General features: G+C 40.0%; 1 protein-coding gene across 3 annotated transcripts in view; it reads left to right on the forward strand.

Annotated features, from left to right (window-relative positions):
- Positions 1-27824, forward strand: part of LOC109406561 (protein gooseberry-neuro) — a 198804-nt gene that overhangs the window by 24994 nt on the left and 145986 nt on the right. For all 3 annotated transcript variants that reach the window (XM_029857015.2, XM_029857016.2, XM_029857017.2), the window contains exon 3: positions 9693-10006. In XM_029857015.2, the coding sequence (XP_029712875.1) occupies positions 9693-10006 (314 nt within the window). The remainder of the gene's footprint in view (positions 1-9692; positions 10007-27824) is intronic.

Below are 27824 nucleotides of genomic sequence, written 5' to 3' on the forward strand. Positions count from 1 at the left end.
CTGAACCATCTTTGTCGACTGCTCTACTGGAAGGTTGCAGCCCTGCCAACATCCCATCTGAAATGGATATCAACACGGGCACCTCAGGACGCACATTAGAAAGCACTTTGGAAGCCCCTGACCTCTCCGACCCAGTCACACCACGTGTTCTTTCTCGTCATACAAGTCGTCCTGAGGTCTCTGTCGTCGGAAATACGGAAAGGGGCTTCCAAGATGCCTTCTCAGGCAAGTACATTTCGATTTCTGAACATTCGTTGCTTGTTCACCACAAGTCAAATTCCAGCTACAACCAACAATCGGCTTGTTACAATTCGACCGGATCTGTACCTGGACAACCTTCATCAATCGAGCAACAATCAAGCACCAACCCGGATTCTGCATCCACCGCTGCCCTACGAATCTACTACCAGAATGTGAACGGTCTCCGCACGAAGGTTGACAATTTTCTTCTTGCTGTCACTGGCTGTGATTACGACGTTATTGTTCTCTCCGAAACGTGGTTGGACAATCGCATCTACTGTGTTCAACTTTTTGGACCTCTGTACGATGTGTATAGATGCGATCGCAATAGAAACAACAGTACCAAGCGCTCTGGTGGTGGAGTACTTGTTGCGGTGAAGAAAACTTTCTCTTCTGTACAGATGCATGTTTGTGACAGTTGTCTGGAACAAGTGTGGGTAAAAGTTGATGTCAATAGTAAGGCTCTGTATATTTCATCGTTTTATCTTCCTCCGGATAAGACGAACGATCAGCAAGTCATTGAATCGCACCTGAAATCTATTCGTGCAATCGACACTTCTAGTTCACCTGAAGATACAATCTTGATTTTTGGCGACTATAACCTCCCTGGGATCCAATGGTCGAATGATACGGATGGTAGCGTAACTATGGACTATCAAAACTCCGTTCTCAATAACACATGCTACTCGATAATCGACGGTGCTGCCTTCCACAATCTTCACCAACTGAATGCTACTCGTAATCATAATGGCCGTACTCTTGATTTGGTATTTTGCAATTCCACTGACCACTCCGTAACTGAAGCCAAAGATTTGCTTATTGCGGCTGAATCTCATCACCCGCCTCTGGAGCTTTTGATTCCTGGATTCGACGTAGAAATAAACACCGATGACAATGATCGACAACTTGACTTCAAAAAGACAAACTTCGATGCACTGAATGAATATCTCCATCTTACGGATTGGTCGCTCTTGAATAATTGTTCGGACGTGGATTCATCTGTCTGTCATCTTATCGGTGTGATAAATGCTTGGTTGGTGAGGCATGTTCCTGAAAAGCGCAAACCACGATATCCACCTTGGGAAACTCAGGAACTTCGTACACTCAAGCGCAAAAAGAATGCGTCCCTGCGTAAAATGCGTAGGAACAGCTGTCCAACTTTTAAAATTGAGTTCCAACGGTCCAGTAGAGCGTATATTACGATGAACTCGTCCTGCTACCGTAATTATGTTCGTCGCATGCAGAGTAATCTTCGTCGTAACCCGAAATCCTTCTGGTCATTTGTTAACAGCAAGCGAAAGGACAACGGACTGCCTGTAAACATGTTTTTTGGCGACAAGCACTGTGCTTCTTCTTCAGATAAATGTTCGCTATTTGCCGACCGTTTCTCAAGCGTATTCAATAACGATGCCTGTTCTGATACTGACGTGAGAAGTTCTGTCTCCGATATTGCTGCCGATTCTGTTGACGTCGACATTTTTGAAGTTTCTGACTCCATGATCCTACGCGCTGCAAGTAAGCTGAAAACCTCGTTCAAACCTGGTCCTGACGGCATTCCTGCTGTTGTTTACAAAAAGTGTATAAAATCGCTCCTTGCTCCACTACACACTGTATTCAACCTTTCACTGAGTCAACAAAAATTTCCTGAGGTCTGGAAGAACTCTGTAATGTTCCCAGTGTTCAAAAAAGGATCAAAACGTGACATTGCAAATTACCGTGGGATAACATCTCTCAGTGCCGGATCAAAACTCTTCGAGATCATCGTGAACGACTTCCTGTTCTTTCATACGAAGAATTATATCTCAGCCGATCAACATGGTTTCTTTCCCGGAAGATCAGTGACTACTAACTTAGTTGACTTCACCACGACATGTCTCTCGAGCATCGAAAAAGGTTTGCAGGTGGATACCATCTATACTGACCTGACCGCGGCCTTCGACCGTATCAGTCACAACATTCTAGTGGAAAAAAATCAAGAAAATTGGAGCATCTGATCGTTTGGTTAACTGGTTGAGAAGCTATCTCACGGGTCGGAAATTACGAGTCAAAATAGGAGCAAATTATTCTCGCGAGTTCGAATGCAAGTCTGGCGTTCCCCAAGGGAGCAACCTTGGACCTTTGTTGTTCTCTCTGTTTTTTAACGATGTCACCAGCATCCTTCCTAAGGGTTGCAGATTATTATACGCAGACGACCTCAAAATCTATTTCATCGTTCGGGATGAGGAAGATTGCATACTGTTACAATCCGCAATCAATGATTTTTCAGACTGGTGTTCACGGAATCATATGACCTTGAGCATCTTAAAGTGTTGTGTGATTTCATTCAACAGAAAATCGACGCCTATCATTTTTGACTACAACATCAATGGAACATCACTTGAAAGAGTATCCGTCGTTAAAGATTTGGGCGTTATATTGGACAGCAGCCTTACGTTTAACGAACATACTAGCTCCGTTATCGATAAGGCCAACCGTCAACTCGGCTTTATAACCAAGATTTCGCGTGAGTTCACCGACCCGTATTGCTTAAAAGCATTATACTGCTCTCTCGTACGTTCGATGCTAGAATCAGCGGATGTTGTGTGGGCACCATACCAGACCACATGGATCGAAAGAATCGAACGAGTTCAGAAACGATTTCTTCGCTTTGCGCTTGCAAACTTAGCATGGAGGGATCCCGAAAATCTACCGCCATATCAGGATCGCTGCCGACTGCTGAACATGGACACACTTGAACACCGAAGACGGGTGAATAAGGCTGTATTCGTTGCGAAGCTTTTAAAAGGCGAAATCGACTCTCCTTCTCTACTTTCTCAACTACCTTTCCACATTCCTTTGAGAATTTTACGCAATCAAACACTTTTGCGTGTCGGGCTTCATAGAACAAACTACGGTATTAATGCTCCTATTCCAGCTATGATTACCGAGTTCTGTCGTGTTCAGCAATTCTTTAATTTTAACGCTTCGACGACTAGTTTTAAGAACAAGATAATGGCCTTACACACACGTTAGTCCTTTTTTGCCCTCATGTTACATATAGTTTTAGAAATATTCACTAGGACAATTAGTCCGATGAATGTACACTTTATAATAAATAAATAAATAAATAAATAAATTTAAAATAATAAAAAGTTGGGTCGGCCATATTGATTTTGGCCGCCATCTTGGATTTTTATACCAAAACATTTTTTTCACCATGAGGGCAACCACCGATTTTCAAAATTTTTGTATCAATTGAAAGCTGAGGCATTTATACATAACATATCAAAAAATTAGAGATGTCTTTTTTTCCTATCAAAAGTTATGTGCAGTTTTGTAAATTAAGCCACGTTTTCTCCATACATTTCCATGCGCACCGGCAACGACATGCAACAGCATCCGAGTTTACGCCTGCATGTATACACAAAGGCGCGTGCCGCAAAATTTAGCCAAATCGGAGGTTCGTTTCCGTTTTTGACTGTTTAACTTTTATAGTGTTTTGAAAAGCTTAAACCTTCAGCTTTCCATTAGTGAACTCAGAATTTAAATTCGTGTTCGTGAAAATTGCGAAATAACGCTGCATTTATGAAAATGGCTGGCACCGGGCCCAGTGGCAGGATTTACAAAACGGCAGATAACTTTTGAAAGAAGAAAAAGACATCTCTAATTTTTTTTATATGTTATGTATAAATGTCTCAGCTTTCAAATGATGCAAAAATTTTGAAAATCGGTGGTTGCCCTCATGGTGAAATAAATGTTTTGGTATAAAAATCCAAGATGGCGGCCAAAATCAATATGGCCGGCCCAACTTTTTATTATTGTGAGTAGTAGCTCTATCTTTCCTCTTTTCAACAACAATTCGTTTTGAGGTGGTTTTCTGAGAAACTTTCGAGTTATAACGGTTTAAATGAGCCACCATTTGACCAAAATCGAGGGGTCTGCAAAAATTGTTGTTGCTCCAACTAACGGGGGGTCCATCAATTTGAGTAACCAAATGCATTTTTCTTACTTTTTTAGCGAAGGCTTTCAGAAAATCGGCACCTTAAACATTTTTGAAGACAAGGTGTAAATAGTGGGCCGGTCTCAGCGAGAATTACCCATTGCTTTTGTGGTGCAAATGTTTGAAGTTATGGAGAATTTTAATTTTTTTTTATGGAGCAAATTGTATTTTATGTGGTGCTGTTTGATAATACTTATGGAGCATTTGACTATTTTCTTTGGTGCAGTTTCAATTTTTTATGGTGCAATTTAATTTTTCTATGGAGCAATATTCAATTTTCTATGGGTACAATTTTAATTTTTCATGGAGCGTTTGCATTTTTCTATGGAGCATTTGTTTTTTTTTTTATTATGGAGCATTTCAGTATTATTTATTGGTGCAAAATATCACTTTTAATGAGAAAATTTTATGTTTTACCGGTACATTATTTATGAAGTATGGAACGTTTTCAATTATTTATGGGTAACATTGCACATTTTCATGGAACATATGTTCATTCTTTATGGAGCGCTTTTTGATTTTCTATGGAGCATTTGAAATTTGTTATGGTTGCAATAACCTTTTGCCGAATAAAAGTCTTGTACAACGCGAATTTTGTCGTCGTCTTTGCAGCCTACGGGACTTCAGACCGAAAAAGGCCCGATTCGCAGCTGCAATCCGTCTTTTCACCTCGCGGGTAACATCATTATCGCACGTCACTGGAGTACCAAGATAGACAAATTCGTCCACAACATCAAACTTTTCACCACCTAGCACCACTACCACGGACGTACCGACGTTGACCACCAGCAATCGTGTACTTGGTCTTTGTGGTGTTAATCGTTAGTCCAATCCTCGCAGTCTCCCTTTTAAAAGTTATGAACGCCTCTTCCACGGCCCGACGGTCGACCCCGATGATGTCGATATAATCCGGGAAGCCAAGAACATATGCGACCTCGTGATAATGGTTCCGCTCCTTTGTACACCAGCTCTCCTTATTGCAACTTCCAGCGCTATGTTGAACAGTAAGTTCAAAAGAGCATCGCCCTGCTACAGCCCGTCTAAGGTTACGAACGATGACAAAAATTCATCCGCAACCCGTACACTTGATTACGAACCGTCAAGCGTCGCACGAATCAGTCTAATCAGCTTCGCCGGAAAACCATGCTTGATCATAATCTGCCATATCTCGTTTCTCTTCACTGAATCGTACGCCGCCTTGAAATCAATAAACAGATGATGGGTATTGAAAATCCGCCGCAGGGTGAACATCTGATCCGTCGTTGATCGGCCCTCACGAAAACCCGCCAGATATTCGTCGACGAACGACTCCTCAATCGGCCTGAGCTTGTAAAACAGAATTCCAGACAAAATGTTGTACACTGAATTGAGAAGTGTTATTCCTTTGTAATTCGCGCACTCCAGTCGATGCCCTTTTTTGTATACAGGGCTAATGGGACCATCTAACCAACTAGCAGCCTCTTCCCATATATTCAATATAGTACGGTGTAAGAGTTGATACAGCTGCTCACTACCGTGCTTGAGAAGCTTGACCGGGAGTTCGTCCTTCCCAGCAGCCTTATTGTTCTTCAGCACTCTAATGGCTGTCTTGACCTCATCTAGCGTTGGGGGTTTCACAGCTTGTCCATCGTCGTCGAGTCGAATTCTGTCTGTCGCTCTTCCATTCCCACTGTTCAACAACTCCTCGAAGTGCTCTCTCCACCTGGATGTTGAAACGCAACGATCACCGGTTCTTAGAGTCCGACACGGTTGATAACCGAGCTCGAATCTTACTAACTACGAGGTAGTGATCTGAGTCGATGTTGTTCTAACATCAATGACGTCCGAGAAGTGTCGGCCATCTACCAGCACATGGTCGATTTGGTTGTAAACTTCGCCATTTCGGTGTCTCCAGGTGTGCTTGTGGATATTCTTGCGTGCAAAGTAGGTGCCCCCCCTGGCAGAAGCAAAGTTAACTAACTCAGGCCGTTGTCTTTTGTGACGGAGTGAAGGCTTCCCGAGCAGGAGAAAATAGCTGAAGAATAACAAACTCAGGTATGGAAACCCGAGCAGGAACAAATAACTAACACATAACTGCAGCATAAACAAATCAGATATCATACCTAGACAAGGCATTTGTCGGTTACCCAGGTATTGAAAATAACTTATTTTTGTTTTTTTGTAGGTACCGCAAACTGGGGTGTAGTTGATCGGTGGGGTGAACTTGATCACTCAATTATTCGCGGATGTCGACTATTGAGGAAGCAAAAATTATATTTTAACCTTTCGCAATCCAACGACGTAACATCAAAATGGAATGCTAACTTCCTTGAAAGTCGATATCGGTGGGTAATTGAGTGATCAAGTTCACCCCACTGATCAACTACACCCCAGTTTACGGTATTGATAAAATACCTCAGCGAGTTATTGGTTTGGTGTTGAGCACTGCTTGAGGTATTATTCAATTATGGAAAAATCACTACCCGACCCGAGCAGAAATGAATAACTGCCACATAACTGGAACATAGCAAAGTCAGGTATCATACCAAGACAAGGTATTGGTCGGTTATCCAGGTATTGAAAATCACTTATTTTGGTATTTTGTAGGTATTGATGAAATACCTCAACGAGTTATTGGTTTGGTGTTGAGGACTGCTTGAGGTATTGTTCAATTATGGAAAAATCACTATTTAAATTTGTATGGAAAAATCGCCGATTATTATTTAGGTATTGTCATACCTGATGTCATTATTCACGCGTTATGCACAAAATACACACCAGTTATTATTTGAGTTATTTTACCTCTTATGCAGGGCTACTTAATACCTCATTCAGGTTGTAGTTATTCGGTTTTCCATACCTGAGTTAGTTATTCTTCAGCTATTTTCTCCTGCTCGGGTTTGCACACCAGCTCTCCTTATCGCTCCTTCCAGTGCGACGTTGAACAGTAAGTTCGAAAGAGCCCTTCTAAGGCTACGAATGGTGACGAAATTTTATCCGCAACCCGTACACTTGATTTCGAACCATCAAGCGTCGCACGAATCAGTTTAATCAGCTTCGCCGGAAAACCATGTTTGATCATAATCTGCCATATCTCGTTTCTCTTCACTGAATCGTACGCCGCCTTGAAATCAATAAACAGATGATGGTTGTGGAAGTTGTACTCCCGAAATTTATCGAAAATCAGCCGCAGGGTGAACATTTGATCCGTCGTTAATCGGCCCTCACGAAAACCCGTCTGATATTCACCGACGAAGGACTCCCCAATCAGCCTCAGCCTGTTAAACAGAATTCCGGACAAAATTTTGTACACTGAATTGAGAAGTGTTATGCCTCTGTAATTCGCCCCTTTTTTTGTATAGATGGCAAATGAGACCATCCAACAAACTAGCAGACAGTTCTTCCTCTTGCTATATACACGGTGTAAGAGTTGATACAGCTGCTTACTACCGTGCTTGAGAAGCTTGACCGAGAGTTCGTCCTTCCCAACAGCCTTATTGTTCTTCAGTCCTCTAATGGCTGTCTTGACCTCGTCTAGCATGTCCATCGTCGTCGAGTCGAATTCTGTCTGTCGCTCTTTCATTCCCACTATTCAACAACTCCTCGAAGTGCTCTCTCCACATGGATGTTTAAACGCAAACACCACATAGATGTTTGATCACCGGTTCTTAGAGTCCGACACGGTTGATAACCGAGCTCGAATCTTACTAACTACGAGGTAGTGATCTGAGTCTATGTTTTTCTAACATCAATGACGTCCGAGAAGTGTCGGCCATCTACCAGCATATGGTCGATTTGGTTGCAAACTTCGCCATTTGGGTGTCTCCAGGTGTGCTTGTGGATATTCTTGCGTGCAAAGTAGGTGGCCCCCTGACAGAAGCAAAGTTAACTAATCTCAGGCGGTTTTTTTTATCTGTATTAACGAGATTTTTAGCCTTCCTTTTCCGAAGGAAGAACCCACATTTTGTGAGTTTGTCGGGAGTGGGATTCGAGATCCCAGGTCCTCGGCGTGATAGTCAAGTGTTCTAACCATCACACCAGGTCCGCTCCACAGGCCGTTGTCGTTTGTGACGGAGTGAAGGCTCTTCGTACCGATGATTGGACGGAAAAAGTCCTCTCTTCAGACCTACGCGTTGGCGTCACCGATGACAATCTTAACATCATGTTCGGGCATTCCGCATAGGTCTTGTCAAGGCATTCGTAAAACGCATCCTTTATGTCATCGGTTTTGTCGTTGGTCGGCGCATAGACATTGATCAGGCTGTAGTTGAAGAATTTGCTACGAATCCTCAATACGTAGATCCGCTCGTTGATCGGCTTCCACCTCATGACTTGCTTCATCTGTTTCCCGACCACTATGAAACCGACCCCATGTTCTGCCTTATCGCAGCCGCTGTGGTAGATGTTATATTTGAATGATGTGTTGACGACGGGATCCACCGCCCTGAATTCACGTTCACCAGATTTGGGCCACTGCACTTCCTGAATAGCAGCAACACACATACCAACTTTCTGCCATTCGCGAGCCAAAAGGTTCACTCGTTCAGGTTCATTTAAGGTCCTGAAGTTCCAGGTACCGAGTTTCCAATCATAGTCACAGTATTTCGTTGCCGGGTCGGTTTCCGAGAGTATCGTTCGCATTTTCTTCTATTATCTTCATTTTTCGTGGTGGTGAAAGGTTTCGACAGGCTACCTTACCGGGGTCGCGATGCCTACACCGCGTTGGTGGCGCTGCCACCTTAGGTATAGCTGACGTGATATAGCGTTTCATATTCAGCCGCTAGATGCCAGAACAGACGCTGTTTGAGCCGCACCTCCTTGGTGAACAGACGCTCGGGTCGTACCTCCTCAATCTAGCTGAAGTCAGAAGGACAACAGTGCCCAGGCTGCACTACCAGCTAAGCACACAACTCTTAGCTGGCAGTCTTTGTCATCGATTGACCCATGGGATCATGACGTAGGAACTAGTGAGCAACAGAGCTACGTTGGATGCTCTCCTTATCGACTCACCGTTTTGCAGCCCATGAAAAATGATGTCAATGTGTTATATCAAATCTGATCGTCATTGCTTTAAAATTCCATCATTTGTATTCGCATCACTTGTGACATGAACTAGGTGTTCTAAATAAATGGAGAATATCTGAAACAAGCTGAAACAAATATTAAAATTATATTTATTTTCGAATAGAGTGTTGCCACTCATTTAAAAATCCCTTATCAAAAGATGAAGGTGGAGTTATTCAAAATAAGACATTTAATAGCTTTCTTAACCCAACTTAAACTTCTTCCGTTCGTCTCAAGCGAGTTCGCCACGATAACTTCATCTTATAGTTACCTCTTCACCGCACATTATTAGCACTATCACCGGAAATTACAAATGCCATAAAAACAAGCCTACGTACGTCACCCCAGCCGCCGGTCACCGAAAAAGTCATCAACCTTATCAGCACCTCACTAATTGAATTTTCACGTCTCCCCGTCCCTTTCTACCCAGGTCAAGGCCGCGTCAACCAGCTCGGCGGCGTGTTCATCAACGGGCGCCCGCTGCCGAACCACATCCGTCTGAAAATCGTCGAGATGGCCGCCGCCGGCATTCGGCCGTGCGTCATCTCCCGCCAGCTGCGCGTTTCCCATGGGTGCGTCTCGAAGATACTGAACCGCTACCAGGAGACCGGTTCGATTCGTCCCGGTGTGATCGGGGGCTCCAAGCCGAAGGTGGCCACACCGGAAGTGGAATCCCGCATCGAGGAGATGAAAAAGATGAATCCGACGATCTTCAGCTGGGAGATACGCGACAAGCTGATTAAGGTGAGTTTTTGTGGGGTTGAGGAGGGGAGGAGAGGGAAGATTGATAATAGGCAGACGGAAGAAAAATCTCCAACCGAGGGGTGATTACTTTAACTACTGGCGAAGGATGTGTACAAAGAAAACAGATAGTTGTGGCAATGATTTCTGGGTATGGAAGTGGCTTGAATTTGGGGAAAACTACTGAATGAGTCATTCAGCAAACGAATTATTGTTTGCCAAGTTTTGAAGTTTGATGAAAATTTTTATTTTTTTCTCAATCTGCTGCATTGATGTGCATTGAAAGTAAATGAACTCCTAACAGAAATTTGAAATTGCTAGCAGATTTTTTTATGTACGTCAAACAAGATTCTACATTCCTTATGCCGTTATCAAAGATGTCGGTATAGCTTTCTTAGCGCAAAATGAAGAAGTGGCACATAGCTCGATCGAACGCAATTATGATTCCGCAACTTTCGCTCGATTATTGCGACTTAAATACGGTAGCAATGCTCCGAAAAAGCTTAATTTCGTTGAAGAATACCCGTTCAACAGACTATCATCGCGGACGGTGTAGCCCCACGTAATTGTCATCGTTTCATTACTGCCAGCTATCTCGACAGTCATTCTGACGTAATTACATCGAGCTTTATTCTTAACGTTTCTTGTTGCCTTGGGTTTCATTCACCACCATCATCGGAACGGAACGTTCGTCGTCGTAGTCATCGCAATCACCAAACTGTGCGCTGCGGTGCGGTGTGCCAGCCATTATGCACACTTTCGATCAAACAGAGACTTTAGACGACGCTCTAGCCAACAACCATCATCATCGTCGAAAGACTTGCCGGAGGCCATTTGCGCTGATTTCATTCTCTGGTGGAAAACTGTAACTGCCGCTCCCTGCCTGTGCCGGCCGGCAGCACTTCTACCCCGTCACGGATCCTAGTGCGAGGTAAAACATTTAGTCAATGAATGAAGCTGCTGGATCCCGGTCTCTTTCTCATCTTAGTTTCATTGCTTTTATAGGCAAGAGCGATGTTTTCACGGACAAAAGATATTTCCAACAATTCGAAGGTATAAGCAGTTCATGAAAAAACAAATAGCGACATTGGAAATCAATGCATTTTCTTTAAAATTGATCATAAAAACGAACAATAGCCGGTTAGTGACAGGCGTGCAATTCGAAAATGTTCCTTATGGGCATTTTTTTATTACCGTACGGGATTGGGCCGAAGGGTCCCAGATTTTCATGAAACTTTTTCCACAGGCAGGGCACATGGATATATGAACAAAAAAAAATTGATAAAAATTCAGGGTCGCCTATTTTCCCGGAAAACTCAGATGGAAATTATTTGTTTTCCCCTGACACTACTTGCCTTGAAAAATCATAACTCAAGAACGAAGCATCATAGAAACAAAGTTTTTTTTTTAGAAAATGAAAGCCAATTTTCTCTGAAATCCAAAAAAAAAAACATGAACTAAAAATATTTTCCACAAAATTTTTCACAGTTGAGAAATTTTGTAAAGAAAAGCCGGAAAAAGAATGCCCGAACTCGTAAAAAATATCAGACAACATATTTTTGAGAAGGTTATTTCATAAGCTTTATTCGCTGAAATTTTTGGAAGGAACTTTTTTTTTCGTTTTTGAGTTATGGCCAATTTCGTTGAAAAATGTCCAAATGTGTCATATAAGCCGTTTCTTCGAAAAATCATAACTCAAGAACGAAGCATCGCAGCGACAAAGTTTTCAAATGAAAACGCAAGCAGATTTTCTCAGGAATTCAAAAAAAATATGGAAAAGGAAAAAGTTTTAAACCGTTGAGGAAATTCATAAAGAAAAGCCAGAAAAATTTTGCCCGAACTTGCGGGAAATTTTCAAAAAAATATTTTTGAGGAGGTAGTTTTATAAGCTTTATGGCTGAAATTTTTGGAATGCACTTGATTTCGTTCTTGAGTTATGGCCAATTATGTAAAAAATGATCATATAATATATGCGTACATGTTTATTTTTCACAAAATTGACCATAACTCAAGAAAGAAAAAAAAAGTCCATTCCAAAAATTTCAGCGATCAAAGCTTATGAAATTACCTTCTCAAAAATATTTTTTTTTTAATTTTCCGCGAGTTCGGTAATAGTTGTTTCGGCTTTTCTTTTTGAATTTTCTCAATGGTGAAAAATTTTGTGGAAAAGTTTTCCCACTTTAATTTTTTTTTTTATTCCTAAGAAAATTTGCCTTTATTATCATTAAAAAACTTTGTTTCTATGATGCTTCGTTCTTGAATTATATTTTTTCAAAGAAAAGATACATCTGGACATTATTCAACAAAATTGACCATAACTCAAAAACGAAAAAAAACTGCATTCCAAAAATTTCAGCGATTAAAGCTTATGAAATAACCTTCTTAAAAATATATATTTGAAAATTTTCCACGAGTTCAGGAATAGTTTTTCCGGCTTGTCTCTACACATTTTCTCAACTGTAGAATATTTTGTGGAAAACATTTTCCAGTCACGACTACCTGTATACAGATTTGTCAGTTTGAACCATGGTGTTTTTTCTTACCCCACATTTAAATTATGCTGCTGTGTTGAAAGACTGGTTGTCAGCTTGAGCCCTACGCTTGAGCCACTGACTGTTATGTTGGCTACGAAAACAATGAATTGGTGGGATAAGGATGCCATTTCCTTGGTTTGAACTTGCTTCGAATCTTCAAGCCACCAAGTTCTTGAAAACATACATTTGATATAAAGACAATAAATTCCAACTATCATATAGTCAACGAAAAGGGCGAATGGTTTTCTCAGCCTTCGAATCAAAAACGATTTTTATTATGGGCGTAGCCAGATGTTGACAGAGGGGGTGTATTCCTCTTTCTGGCCGCATTATTTTTTTCTTTTAATTCAAACAAATTTGAATCAGGTTCCAGAAAAACGAAAACCATAAGAAAACTCGCAAACTTTTTCTTTACGAGCACCACTTCAATCTTATCTTTGCTCAACATCCACGGGTTTCCACTACTGTATAATCCTCCAGGAACACCTTCAGAAATTCCTCCAGGTATTTCTTAGGGATCTTCTGCGATTCCTGAAGTAACTTTTCCAGGATTCCCTCGTGAATTTCTCCATGAACGTCTTGCGAGGTTTCGATAGTGATTGTTTCAGATCTTGTTCCAAAAAATGCTTCAGCAATTCCTCCCAGAATTCCTTCAGAATTTTTTACGGATTCTTCTACAAGAAAGTATCGACAAATTTCTCCAGGAATTTTCCCATAGCTTTTTTCAGTGATTTCAGTATGGATTCTTCAAGAGATTCCTTCAAACATTCCTCTAGGGATGTCACCAGACATTCCTCCGGAAATTTGTCCTAGGATATCTGAAGAACTTCCTCCAGTGATTGTTTCAAAAATTCCTTCGACGATTTCGTTGGGAATTTTTCCAAGAATCCTCAAAGCAATTGCATCAGGAATCCTATTTCTGCAGGTATTCTTAATATATTTCTTCAAAAATTATGCTAAAGATTGCTCCAATCATTTTTTTCTGTAATTATTCGTATTTATGCAGGAATTTCTTCCAGGAATTCTTTCTAAAAATGTTACCGGATATTAATAAAAAAATAACATAGAAATTCCTTAAACATTTTGAACAAACAATCTTCAAAGAGTCCATCTCTCCAGGAACTGCCCAGAAGAGTCCATTTATCCAGAAACTGTTCAGGGCTTCCTTAACCTTTCAGGACACGCGCCATCAAGCAGCTTAAACTGCACCGCGCTCGCGCTGCATACGATGAGCGAGGTTTTTTGGTAGTGTAGTACTTTTTACTACGGCGCGCGCTGAAAGGTTAAGGAGTTTCCCTTGGAATTGCTTCCGGGATTCCTCCAGGAGTTCTTCTACGAACTCTTCTTAGGATTCCTTCAGGATTTCTTCATCATGTCTGTCTACGATTTCTTAAACACTTCCTAGATTTTTATTCAGAAAATTCCTCTGGAATTCCCTCTGAAATTCCTTCTGGGATTCCTTCAACTCTTCCTAGGATTGCTCCAGGGATTCCTTCAGAAATTTTTTCTTAAGAAAAATAGAAATTTCTCCAGGAATTCCTCCAGGCTGACCTCCACAAACTTTTCCAGGAATTCCTCCAGGAATTCCTCCAGGGATTCCTGCAAGAATTTCTCCAATAATTCCTCCTGGGATTCCTCTAGAAATTTTTCAAGGAATTTTTCTAGGCATTCTTCCAAGAATTTCTCCATGAATTCATCATGATATTTCTCCAAGATTAATCCAGGAATTTTTCCAGGGGTTCCTCCAGGAATTTCTCTAGTAATTCATTTGAGAATTCCTCCTGGAATTCTTTCTAAACATTTTCAGCAATTCCTCCAAGAATTTCTTCAAAAATCCTCCAGGTATTCTTTAATAAATTTTTACAATATTTTTTTAGAAATTCCTTCGGGAATGCCTCTAAGGATTCTTCTAAAGATTTTGCCTTGGATTCCTCGAAGGACTCCTCTAGGGATTCCTCTAGGAATTCCTCCAGAAATTTCTCCAAATATTTCTCCATACATTCCTTCAGGAATTCCTCCAGGAATTTCCGTATAAATTTCTCCACGAATTTATCCAGGAGTTCCACCAGGAATTCATCCAAAGATTCCTACAGGGTTTCCTCCAGAAATTTCCCAAGAAATTTCTCCACCATGTTCCCTAGGAATTCCTCTAGGATTCTTCCAAGGATTCCTCTAGGTATTCCTCCAGGAATTTATCCAGGAACTCCTCTCGGATTTTCGAGTTTCGCCTAGAATTCCTCCAGGAACTCCTCTAAATATTCCTCTAGGGTTTTTTCCAGGAATTGTTCCATGCATTCCTTCAGGAATTCTTCCTGACATTCCTCCAGGACTTCCTCAGAGATTCCTTCAAATATTTCATAAGGAATTGCTTCAAGAATTCCAACAGAAATTTATTCTGGATTTCCTCTATGGGTTCGTGCAGGAATTTATCCTGGGATTCTCGTTGGATTCCTCTCACAATTACTCTAGGGGATCCTCCAGGAATTCATCCATAGATTCCTCCAGGAATTTCAACAGGGATTCCGCCAAGATGTGTTCCCGATATTCCTACAGGAATTGCTTCAAAGATTTTTCCAAGAATTCCTCCAGGCATTTCTTCAGAACTTCCTCCTGGTATTCCTTAAGAGGTTCCTTCAGAAGTTTCTCCAGGGGTTCCTCCCAGGCTTTCTCCAGGAATTTCCCCAGGAGGATTCTCAAGTTATTTCTTGAGAAATTTCTCCAATGATTCTTCCCAGAATTACTCCAGGGATTTATCCCGGAACTTCTTCAGGGAATTCTCCAGGAATTCCTCCAGGAATTCCGCCAGGGATTCCTCGAGGAGTTTCTTTGGGGTATTCTTTCAGAAATTCCTCCAGGTAGTCTACCAAGAATTCCTCTAAGGATTTCTCCAGGATTTCCTCCAGGATTTCCTTCAGATATTCCTCCAGGAATTGCTTCAAAGGTTTCTCCAAGAAATCCTTCCGGGATTCCTTCAGACATTCCTCCAAAAATTACTCAAGAGGTTTCTTCAGAATTTTCTCCAGGAGTTCCTCCAGGACTTCTTTCAGGCATTCTTTCAAGGATTCCACCAGGAAGTTCTCTAAAAAAGACACCAATGATTCAAGAATGGCAGCTATACCCAGGTAACCACTAAGCATTTGAATAAGCCGTGTATCAGCCCGTATTACGCATTTAAACTGCTTGCTGCCCTACATAAGCAGTTCGAATGCATAGCTGCCTTGAGTTAGCATAAGCTGTGCTGCTCAAAAGCTTTCGGCTGTTAACACTAGTTTACAAAATAAAACAAAAGTCATGAACTTCTATCAACGACCAAAATTTTTGAAGCATAATTTAGCGCTGATTTCGAAACCGTGCTTCAAAAAAATTAAAGTAGACCAGTTTTTGAGTTTTAACTCAATATCGAGTTTTACAACTTTTTAAAATATGGAATTTAATAAAATTGAAATATCTTGCGTTTTGTTCAACCAATTTTAAATCTTTTTCCATAAATTAAAAGCTGAATATAATACCCTTCGATCATCTGAATGCAGGTTTTGCGTCAGGTTGATCAAAATCAAGATATTGGCGAGTTTTGGGGACGATCTCCTTAAATTTAAGCAAAATTTCCAAAAAAATATGAAGAAATATATTTTTTTCAATAAGAAAAAAACAATTTGAAAATTCTTTCTCGACGTTTATTTGACATATCATATGTAGGTGAGTTACAGTAAAAAATTCAGCTCAATCGGAGCATTGATTACGGAGAATGAGATGTGTGAAGTGAGCGTCTTTGCTTAAAAATAGAACAAAAATCGATTTCAAATCATCAACCTTGTATGGAAAGTCGAAAAAATTTCCGCTCTACTGTAATTTTTTTCCTTCGCGTTTTCGAGCTCAGGGCATGATTCTACACCAAAAACGATCATCAGCTTACCGAGTTCAAAAATGCTGTAAACTAGTGTAATTAACATTTCAACTGCTTGAAATGGTTTCACTTGGGAGCATACAGAATGCTTTTCAATTGCTCTTTAAATGCTAGGAGCAAAAAGGTTGGGAGATATGTTACGCATTTGGCAACACATTTTGTCTCTCTCTTACAGAGCCTATGCTTCTGTTTACAAATTTGTGCATCTTATTTGTTTCTTCATTTTCCCCTACTCATCCAAAAGCACCAAAGAAAACATTACTGCAGCTGGATTAGATTGGGAACTTGTCCATCAAAAAATCACCAATTATTTATCATTTCGTCTGAAAACATGTGCCGAATAGGTGGATGCTTTGGTGGATCATAGGATTGTTTGAAAGAGGGAAGAAATCATATTCCACAGATATTTAAAAGAAGGGATCGTAATGCTCTACCACAATGAAATATCTCAATGAAAACAAGTTTTGGATGTTGAATCTGAAGCTGTTATCGAATGATTCTTTATATTAGCGATTAAATCAACGCACGCCACCGGGACAGCTTTAGCATCTTGGATCAGGAGCAACAGAATCCGAAGCAGATATGATTAATCAATCTCCGGATCGTAAGTTCAAACCTACATCAGCAAAAAAGTACCACCTAGCACCGGCTGGAATATGGAAGGACGATGAAGCGGGGAAGCAGGCTGAGAGAACGAGAAGCAGACGTCAATCTATTTTTGTTTTTTTTGCTCTACGAGGCGCTACGCTTCTTTTACATTTCGTCACGACGTTCCTGAAGGGATAGCACTAGGACAGCCCGTTATTTTGCCAAAACCTGCTGTGAGGTAGCACTATAGGCGCATGTACGGCTAATTAGCATTAAACGCCTTGTCGTAAAGGCTACTATAATGCTGAAGGAATGCTATTTTAAATGCTTACGGGTTACTTGGGATATTATCGCGCAATTAAAAATCAGAAATTAGCAATAAATTAGATCAAAATCGCCTAACACTTTGTATGGGCGAAGCAATAAAAATCCAGGTTTTTGTTGAATTACTGGAAATTCTATGAATATTTTTCAGTAGTTTTTCGTGCAGATGATAAAAAGAAGGAACATCTCTCTGTTATCGAAGACTAGGGAAATTTTCATCAAAGTTTTTATGAGATATGGGCTATTGCTAGTTTTTGCCGTTTCAGTGCGCGTTAATATTTTAGTCATTCAAGAATGCCTCCAAAAATTATTCTAGGAATACCTCCAGAAATGTTTATAGGAATTCCTCCAGGAATTTCCAAGGGATTTCTCCAAAAATTCTCCAGGGATTTCTCCTAGAATTCCTCCAGGAAATCCTCCATAAATTCCTTCCGGAATTCGTCCAGGGATTTCTCCAGGAATTAAGGAAATTTCAACGATGGTTTTAGGAATTATCTCAGAATTCATTCAGAAATTCACAAAGGATCTCCTTCCGATTTTTGAGTAGGGATTTCTACAGAATTATCCTTTAAATTTCTCGAAGAACTTGTCCAAAAATTGTGAATGCTTTCCTGCTTACTGTTCATCAGGTTACCTAAAAAGTCATTTAATTTATGGATTTGGTTCTCCTTTACATTTGACCACTTCCGATGGGGCAACTGTAATCGGTTCCGGAACACTACCGGTTGTCCCCAATATGACTGGAATTTTTTTTTGTCAAATTAAGAACCCCTAAAATTGCGCGATTTGATGTGTCGCATGCATGGGTTTAGTTAACTTTTATATTCGGCCATTTCCGGCGGGACACCCGGAACTGGATTACTACCGATGGACATTACAAAATTATAATAAGTTGTGTTATTTTGTTACAATAAATTTTTATAACAAGGGTTGTTATAAAACATGTACCGTTAGTAGTTAAAATAACAAAAATTCAAACAAAATCCCCACTGAAAAGAACAAAAATGTAATAACTTGTGTTATGATCATAACAAAAATATTACAAAACTTGTTTCATGAAATATGATAGAATATAACAAAATTATTACAAATTGTGTTATAATTCTTTTGACACCAATTAGGGTAAACACTAATTTTTATACTCTTTTTTTGTGTAAATATTTTTAAGGCTGTTATTCTATTTTTAGAAAAAAGTAAGTAACATAAAAAATAGTTTCCAGAACGTTATAAAATTTTTCGGTCCGAACGGGATTTGAACCAAGACACCTACCATCGGTAGAAATCTGGCGCCTCTGTCAATGAGGCCAGCACGGCTCTTGAGGAGAGCGGTGATAAAAGCTTTACTGGTTCTACGTATTGCCAGCTCCGTCATTCAAATCCGTGTTTGTTAGACGTACACGAGAGGGGTAGTATGACGTCACATTGAGCTCGTTGACACATAATAGATTTGATTTGTCGATAGAGATCTTGTTTTAATCGATCACAATAATATCATAGGCAGATATGGTAACAACTTTAGATATAATTTAGTTATATTCAAAATTTTATTTTGTTTTAAGCAATGAAATGAAATCCATCACATAAGTGGTCGTCCATTAAGTATATCGTCACGTTTAGAGGAGACAGGGAGGGTTGAAAATTTCCAATTTTAGCGTGACGTACTTAACCCTTCAGGATGCGCATTAAATTGCAGCACATGCATCCATCGTTTTAGACAGGGTGACTTTGGGTATCATCAGCAGGTTTGTTTTTTTCGTCATAAGGGTTTTGTCGGCCGCATTACCTTAAACTTGCGCACGCAGAAAAACTTACGCTTGTTTAAACCCATGAAACGTATAGCTGATTATCAAACTGAGAATCCAGTTCTTCCAAAGCTATATTTCTTTGTTCTTACTTAGAGTTAACCGAAAGAGATTTTTCAAAAAACTCATCAAAACTGCTATTAGAAAAGCTTTTTTTTTAATAATGTTTGCTGCAGCATGCTGTTGTGCTAAAATATGTTTTTTATAAGGCAAACAAGTTTTTTCTGTGTTTATTTTTTTACAAAGTCCATTTGTTTCCTTATCATATTTGTTCAGACACTTTTTCTCTAATACGAATGGTTTCCGTATAACAGTTTTTCAAGAACATTCATGTCAAAAACATTTATTTTCTCAATAGTTACTCTCGAAACCAAACGATCTTTTCTCACGTAAAATCACTTATACTGTTATTGCTGAATACGTTAGCTACGTTTCGCCTGAAACAGAGGTATTAAAGTTTGGTCGTTTACCGATTTCGCGCAGATTTGCTATATAGTGGATTCACTTCTACACGACCTTCTCTACGCTGCTTTTCCTTAGTTTCGAAGTTACGCGAAGTTCATTAGCGAAGATTTTTCTTCCCTGTTAGCCTTTTTCTCCACCGGCCCTCCAATTTCTACTAGAAAACGCTACAAAAGCTGCTACATTGCAAAATAAACTGACTGTATAAAAGCAACGGTTTTGTTGTTTGGATTCTTATACGATTAGCATATCATCCAGCAACTATTCCGGATTTAGATAAGAGTGCAATAAAAAAAATCCCAAAAAATTAGAAAACAGATACCTGTGAATCATTTCATTTGCAGCTATATATCCAGCTTACAGTTTATTTTGATAAATAGCCATGTTGATATCCCAAGAGTTTTTTTTTACTACAGCTTCTAGCTATAATGATATCGCATAACGATAGCTTCAAAACACTACTTGTATGTGAATTTGGTAGATTAAAACTAAATGATAACAAGTTCTGTTACTTTTTTCATAAGAAATGTGACGCCGTCCACAAATTACGTATCGCTCAGAGGAGAGGGTGAAGTACAATCGAGCGATACGGTCAATACAAAAACTTTCGGACTTTCATACTCTAAAGTGTACCGGAAGAGAAGCTGGGAGTTAAAACATGACGATTTTAGCGTTGCGTTGCGTTATGAATGAATGCTACCCATGTTATACGTTTTGTTTTTAATCTTTTGGCTGTAATATTACAAAAATGATCCAACTTTTTCGCGTCGATACAAAAATTTAACAAATTTTGAAATTATTTTGTTGCAAAAATCATAGCAAATATTATAAAAAATCTGTTACGAAATCATGTTATAGATGGAGATGAACAAGCCTCGGGCTGAAAATCTCCCTAATAAAGCTAATAATAATAATAATGTTATAGGCAAATATTTTAATATGCATAATGTAACAAATTTTGTTATGTACCTGTTTGAATAAATAATACAAGATTTGTTATAGTTTTGTTTCTAAAATAATAACAAATTTTGTTACAATTTTGTTATGGTCATTCATATATAAGAATCCTTACAGCAAAATTATATCAAATTCTGTTATTTCTAACAACGGTTGTTATAATTTTGTTATTATCTTGTTAGGTGCTTCTGGTCGGGCAGCTAATCATGTTCGGTAATTTTTACCGAAATCTCAACCGCTGAGCGTTCGGTAATGGATTTTTAACAAAATTCTGTAAAAAACTACCAAATTTCGATAAAATGTTATCGTTTATCTGTCAAACTCAAACGAACTTCGGTAAAAGTTGCTACCTTTACCGATTTTTTCCTGTAAAACAAACTTAACGGTTGAGATTTCGGCGAAACATTACCGAAGTCGGTGATTTGTTCTAACTGTGTACTGAGATATTTTCCTGCTTACTGTTCATCAGGTTATCGAAAAAGCTGCGGTTTGATATGTCGCCTGCATGGTTTTAGTTCAATTTTATATTTGGCCACTTCCAGCGGGACACCCGGAACCGGTTCAGATATGGTCTGAGAATGTTTTCCTGCTTACTGTTCTTCATGATATCAAAAAAGCTACTATTTGATATGTCGCATGCATGGGTTTGATTAACTTTTATACTTGGCCACCTCCAGCGGGACATCTGGAACCGGTTCCGATATGGTCTGAGAATTCTTTCCTGCTTACAGTTCATCAGGATATAAAATGACACTATTTGATATGTCACATCAAGCCCGTGCACAAGGGGGGGGGTTTTGGGTGTTAAACCCTCCCCATTACCGACGCTCCATACACTAGGCGCCCCTCCGCCTTTTGCCGAAATTGGCAAAAACCCCTCCCTTGGCGACACTTCTGTGCACGGGCCTGTGTCACATGCATGGGTTTGGTTAACTTTTATGCTTGGCCTCCTCCGGTGGGACATTTGGAACCGGTTCCGGAACACTACCGTTTCAGATATGGTCTGAGAATGTTTTCCAGCTAACTGTTCATCACGTTATTGAAATAGCTGCGGTTTGATATGTCGCATGCATGGGTTTAGTTCACTTTTATGTGTGGCCACTTCCGGCGAGATACCCGGAACCGTTCTTACTTCTTAGTAATCATGTTTTTAAATTTATTTTTTGTTTCAGTTTTGGATTTGGGCCTTTTTGAGTCGTCACACACGTCAAGGACTGCTTTAAATAAATCGTATGTATTTATAAAAAAGGAGCACTTTGTTTTGTGTATGAAATTCGTCGGTGGGCTACCATTATGAGGTAATTCTGCGATTTCGAACATCAATTGTATATAGTATTCATACCAACCATGAATGTTTGAAAATGTTTCTAATTGCGTTAAGAAATAAAGTTTTGAAAAATCGTTTTATTTCAATGTTAATGAAACAAGTTTCGTGAAAATGATGATGATGTTTCTGAACCCACCTTTAGCGCAACGATACTTTATGACAGCCCTGCCATACAGGATCGGAATGATCTAATTGATGGTTTGTTGAAGCAGGGTTGGCCAAATTCACTGAAAATCTTTGGAAAACAACATCATGTTTTTTTTCTGTTAGGCTACCTGCAACCTTTAATTTATAAATCTTTTTTGATGCCCTGCATAAAAAAAGAAGTTCAGGGCCAATATTGTGCACACGAAAATGTAAAAATGACCATAACTATGGCAACGGCGGCCATTGGGAGAGCAATGGGAGTTTTCAAGGCGTTTCCGGGGGACCCAAAGGGCTCCCACACACTCCAGATGTTCTCAGCGGTGCTTCAGGACTGCGAGCTGTTTCATGTGGTCTTAGAGACGTCCCGGAGGGTTTCAGGGACGTTTTAGAGGGTACCAGGAGCTCACAGGGGCATTTCGAGGAGTCTCTGGAGTTTCAGGGGGTTCCGGGGAGGCTCTCAAAGGGCCTCTGGGGTATTTCAGGGGGCCTCAGGGAGTGCCAGAATGACTCAGGGGATTTTAAGAGATCTCAGAGACGTTTCGGTCATAAGAGATTTCATGAGGGTTTCAGGGGGTCTCAGGGCACTTCAAAGTGACTCAGTGGAGTTCGAGGGGGTCCAAGTGGCGTTCCACGGAGTCTCAGGGGAGTTTTAGGAGGTCTCAAGGACGTTTCAGGTTCCAGCAAGCTTCACGGGGCTCTGGGAGTCCTCAGGGGTTTTCAAGGGTGTTCCTGGGGATGCAAGTTGCGTTTCGTGAGGTTCGCGGAAGTTTCAGAGGTTTCCAGAGGGTCTGAGGCGCTTTTAGGGGTTTGCAGGAGGATCATAAGTACGGACCTGATCGGACCGGATCGCCTCAAAAAAGCTTAAATTCTTCTAAAACAAAGCTCGAAAATATACAACTAGAGATATGGCACAATCTTAGTCTTTTCTATGGAAAAGCTGCTTCAGTGTATTTTACGGCCGCATTGAACATCTTACCATTTTTCTTGCCAATCAAAAACTGGTTTCCATTCCCAAATTTCAACGCCGACTTCAATCATTGATGAAAATTTATTTTTAAACCAGATTTACGCACACTTACCCTTGGTCTCCGGTGTGTGATGCAGTCGCTGCTACCATCATCAGCCGGTGGTGTGGCGATCATGAGGAACTGCCGCGTCAGTCCTTCGATCACACCAGTCGATTCAGTGTGGTGCCGCTGCCGCAGCCGAGGTGAAGATGTGTTTCAGTTTTATGATTATTCACGATTTTATTTGGGTTTAGTTTTTTTTGCGCTACCCGGCTTTACCCGGCAATTGTGCCGCTGTTATTGCTGATGATGGTGATGATGATGATGGCCGCCACATCTCCACGGTTCCAAGAGGGCCTTTGTTTGCTGGATTTGTAAGGCCGTTCTTTTTCTTTTTTATTTCGGGGATCGTTTTGAATAGAGTGTGAAAAAGTGGTTTTGGCTCCCGGTTTTTTCACTCCGCCCGGCTGGGGTTGATGCTTTGGAAGCTGTTTAATAAACTTCATCAACAAACGATCAAACGGAGTGACTTTGGCAAATTTTCGATGAACCTCCGGGCACCGGGATGGAATTGGAAGGGTGATTTTTTGGAAAATGTTTACTTGTTACTTTGAGGACTTATATAAGGCTTCTGATTTTGGCTGTTTAATGAGTCTTTCTTTTAACTTTCTTTCAGAATTTCGAAAGAAGGTAGATGAAAATATATTATACAGTAATACAATGTTTTAATAGATTGGCAATGTAAAACGTGATTTGATTCAACTTAGACACCAGTAAAAAGTTGTATGCTTAGCTGGTAGTGCAGCCTGGCATTATTATCTTTCCGTAAACTCTGAAAACACTGGCTCATAGGTATACAACACTTTTGCGTTAGTAAATGTCTCGAGAAAAAGTTACTTTTATCAAGTTTACCCATTTAGATTTTTTTTTTCTGCACTTGATTCAAACAGCACACATCCAGAAGCTCAGGAGATTCGAATCAAACGATCGCTTCAAAGCCCCAAAAAGCCGCGATCGTTAATGACTCAAGGATGATAAATAACTTCTGCGAAGAAGAGGGCTATTTGTGGCTACCAGTTTTGGCCATGGCAAGCAAAATATCGCCGAAAGATGGTTAAATTTTGGGCCAGTCGTCGTAACACTACTGTATCAAAACAAAACACCAACATCTGTGTCGATCGATCAATAGACGATCTTTCCTCGGTTGGCACTCATCCGCCTGATTCAATCAATCTTATTCCCCTCGAACGAGCATTCGGTGCTACCACATTTGCTGAATCATTTGGTTTTCTCCTGACCTGCGGGAGGGGCAAATAAAAAACGCAGCCATTTTGAAGGTTATGGGTACGTTTTGGTTTGCGTTCTGCGCTGAAAACGATAATTTCAACTTAAAAGCTTAGAGAAACACAGATCGAAAAAAGAGTGTAAAATTCTGTGGTATATGATGCACATCATTGGAGCGTGGGATATCACAGAAGTTTACATGACATATAATATAAAAGTAATAAAATATCATGTAAACTTACATTATATGTCATGTAATTCAGCAAGACTCTGAGTATTTACATGACATATAACACAAATTTACATGATATATCATGTAAACCACCAAAACACTAAGTTTACATGACTAAAATGAAGTTTACATGACGTGTAAATATCATTATTTTTATCTGTGAAGTGGATCATTTTTCCGAGGAAAATTCAAGGACGAAACTAATTTTGAGACAATTTAATAATTTGTGTTCGATTCATTTTACGCCTACCAGTTCAGTTGGACTTTTTGTGAACACATTACTAAACTGGGCTACAACGCGTTGAGTCTGGGACACGGTTATATGAGAAAAATAAAAAATATAAAATAAAATGAAAAAAAAATCTCGTTCCTGTATACTTATTGAGCTCCATTTCGGTCCCTGCAAAATTTCACCTCGATCAGAGGAACTATATTTTAGCGCCCGCAATCCGTATTTTTCATACTATATACTATAGCGAAAATTACTTTTTCAAAGAAAAATCGTCAGGGGTCACCCCTTGTTCACGCATATTCCAGCGTCTGTCTGGGGACCGGTTCTGTGTTGGTCAGTTTCGGAGACAATCACTTATTAAACGGTTCACAGCAATTCATCGGGTACAACTATGGAACCAGGGTTGTAGAATGTCAAAAAAAAATGTAATTTGGTTATTAACCTATTTCACTTCTTGGCACCAGCAAGAAATATCGTTATTTCACTATTATTAATCAACATTATTTAAGGTTAGTGTTTACAGATGGAAATTTGCATTAGAAATGGTAGAATTGGAAAATGTCATGACATGTTTTTCATGACCTTTCCGTGACATTTTACAACCCTGTTTGGAACATTTTTTAGAGATTGGTCAGTTTATCAATCACATGTAACACTTATATTTCAGTCAATTTTCTTGTATTGGCATGATTCAAAACGCTTATGGTCTGTGCGAAATAATCTAATCTGCTTTTGTTATCCTAAAAGCCATACAAAAATGCGGGAAAGCCGATTTTTCCTATTTCACAGCAACTGCCTTATTTTACGTTTTTCCGCACCAGCACCCCTTGATCACAAAAAAAAAGTCGGTGCTTGAATAAAGCAGTAAACTTCACAAGACCTAAAGACCCCTAAAGACTACAAAAGCCATAAGACTTTTGCAGAAAAAAAAAACATTATCGAATAGATAAAATGTTAAAATTTTATTATTTAGCTTGCAGCTTTCAGTTAAAACCAAATTTAAAACAAACTGTGTGTGGAGGGGGTCTGAACCAGGGGGAATGATACTTATTTTACTAACCGGAAAAATCCGCATCCATCCAACCGCTGTAATCGGTCATCAACCGCGTCTACTAGCTGCTCGATTAGTAGCAGTTTGAGACGTGAATCAACGGACAAATGCAGATTCCTCCGGTTAGCACTAACTAAGGAAGGCCCAATAACAGTTCGTTTCAGTTTTAGGTATTATCTACAGATTCCGGTACCTATCCCCTCAGGAGGAATGCCAAATTTTTCGTAAGAAAAACGTCGTGAGTTGATGAATGAGTGGATTGATTTTTACTCATCCATTCACTCACTCACTTGCCTCACGGAAAACGACATTTCCGAAAATTGCAAATCGAATAACAAGCGCCGAGACCTTACATTAAAGCTCAGTTTTTAAGAAAGCTCCTAGATGTTGAAAATGCTTTGATATCCATGTACACAACAGAAACATGTGCTCGACGAACAAATTGAGATTTGAATTATGAAAAGAAATCCACGTACTTCGGTGAGACTCGAATTCACGACTCCCAATTCGCTAGACGGACGCTTTTATTCGTTCAAGCTACGGAGTCACTTGACTATCTCCGTCGCCAGTAGGCGCAGAACTGAACTCGATTCCACAGTCACTCATGGTTTGCTTCTTTTCACAATCCAAATCTCCTTCGCATGGGATTAGATGAACATCATGAGAAGTCGTGAGTTCGAGTCTCAATGGAGTACGTGGATTTCTTGCACTCACTCACCTATTCACTAACTCGCTCACTAGCTTCATCGTTCACTCGTTCACCTGCTCAGTCATTTATCAACTCGTTCACTAACGGACAAATCAACGCACTGCTAGCTCTCTACATCTCTCTTTCTCTTCTTGGCGTTACGTCCTCATTGGGACAAAGCCGGCTTCTCAGCTTAGTGTTCTATGAGCACTTCCACAGTTATTAACTGAGAGCTTCCTCTGCCAATGACCATTTTGCATGCGTATATCGTGTGGCAGGCACGAAGATACTCTATGCCCAAGGAAGTCAAGGAAATTTCCTTTACGAAAAGATCCTGGACCGACCGGGAATCGAACCCGTCACCCTCAGCATGGTCATGCTGAATACCCGTGCGTTTACCGCTCGGCTATATGGGCCCTCTACATCACTAACTCATTAACTCACTTAATCATTAAAATATTCACTCACATGCATATTATCTATTCATATATTCAGTAATGAACAAATTATCTCACTTTATTTATTTTTTTTTTCATTTCTTGTCGGGTATTTAAGTCACTGCGAACAGTTGATAGATCTATAGTGACATATGCCATATTTTTATTTATTTTATATGACATATTTTTATATAGCTTTGCAGATTGGTATTGGTAACTACTTTGACTAAAAGCCATATCCTAACACGGTGTCACACTTCGAATGAATTGAATCGCCGTATTTTTGTTTGATCTCCAGACATCAAAGGGTTCTATTAGCCCATTGTCGAAGAACGTAATTCTTTTAGTCATAATTGCTGGACAACGACAATTGCGACATACATCATTCCCAATAAGCTTCAGATAATACCGGCTCGGACAATGTCCAGTGAAGAGTTCAGTTATAGTATTGAGATCTTTTATAGACAGTTCCAGAGTTTTGTGAGTGTTTGCAACGTTTGGTTTTATAGAACGCTTGGACTGCCTCACAATTGTAGTGTTTTCCGAAATGGATTTTATGTTTTCTTGTTCTCGAGATTTAAACTCCATTCTGAGAGTACATCCGGATGTGTTACAGGACCTATGAGTTGATGAGACGATTCAAGTCTTGCTAGCATATCGGCTTGCTCGTTTCCACAATGTCTTGGGACCCAAAAAAGCTTTGCTTCATTACGACAAGATAATTGTTGACGAAGCGTTTGGACGCACTCCCAAATATGTTTGGAAGCGCATGATGCTGGTTTCAAAGTATTTAGAGCTGCTTGAAACCATCCGTGTAAAATACGATCGATCGTGGTTGTAGCTGT

This window comes from Aedes albopictus, chromosome 3 (genome assembly GCF_035046485.1).
Source record: "Aedes albopictus strain Foshan chromosome 3, AalbF5, whole genome shotgun sequence".
NCBI classification, from domain to species: Eukaryota; Metazoa; Arthropoda; class Insecta; order Diptera; family Culicidae; genus Aedes; species Aedes albopictus.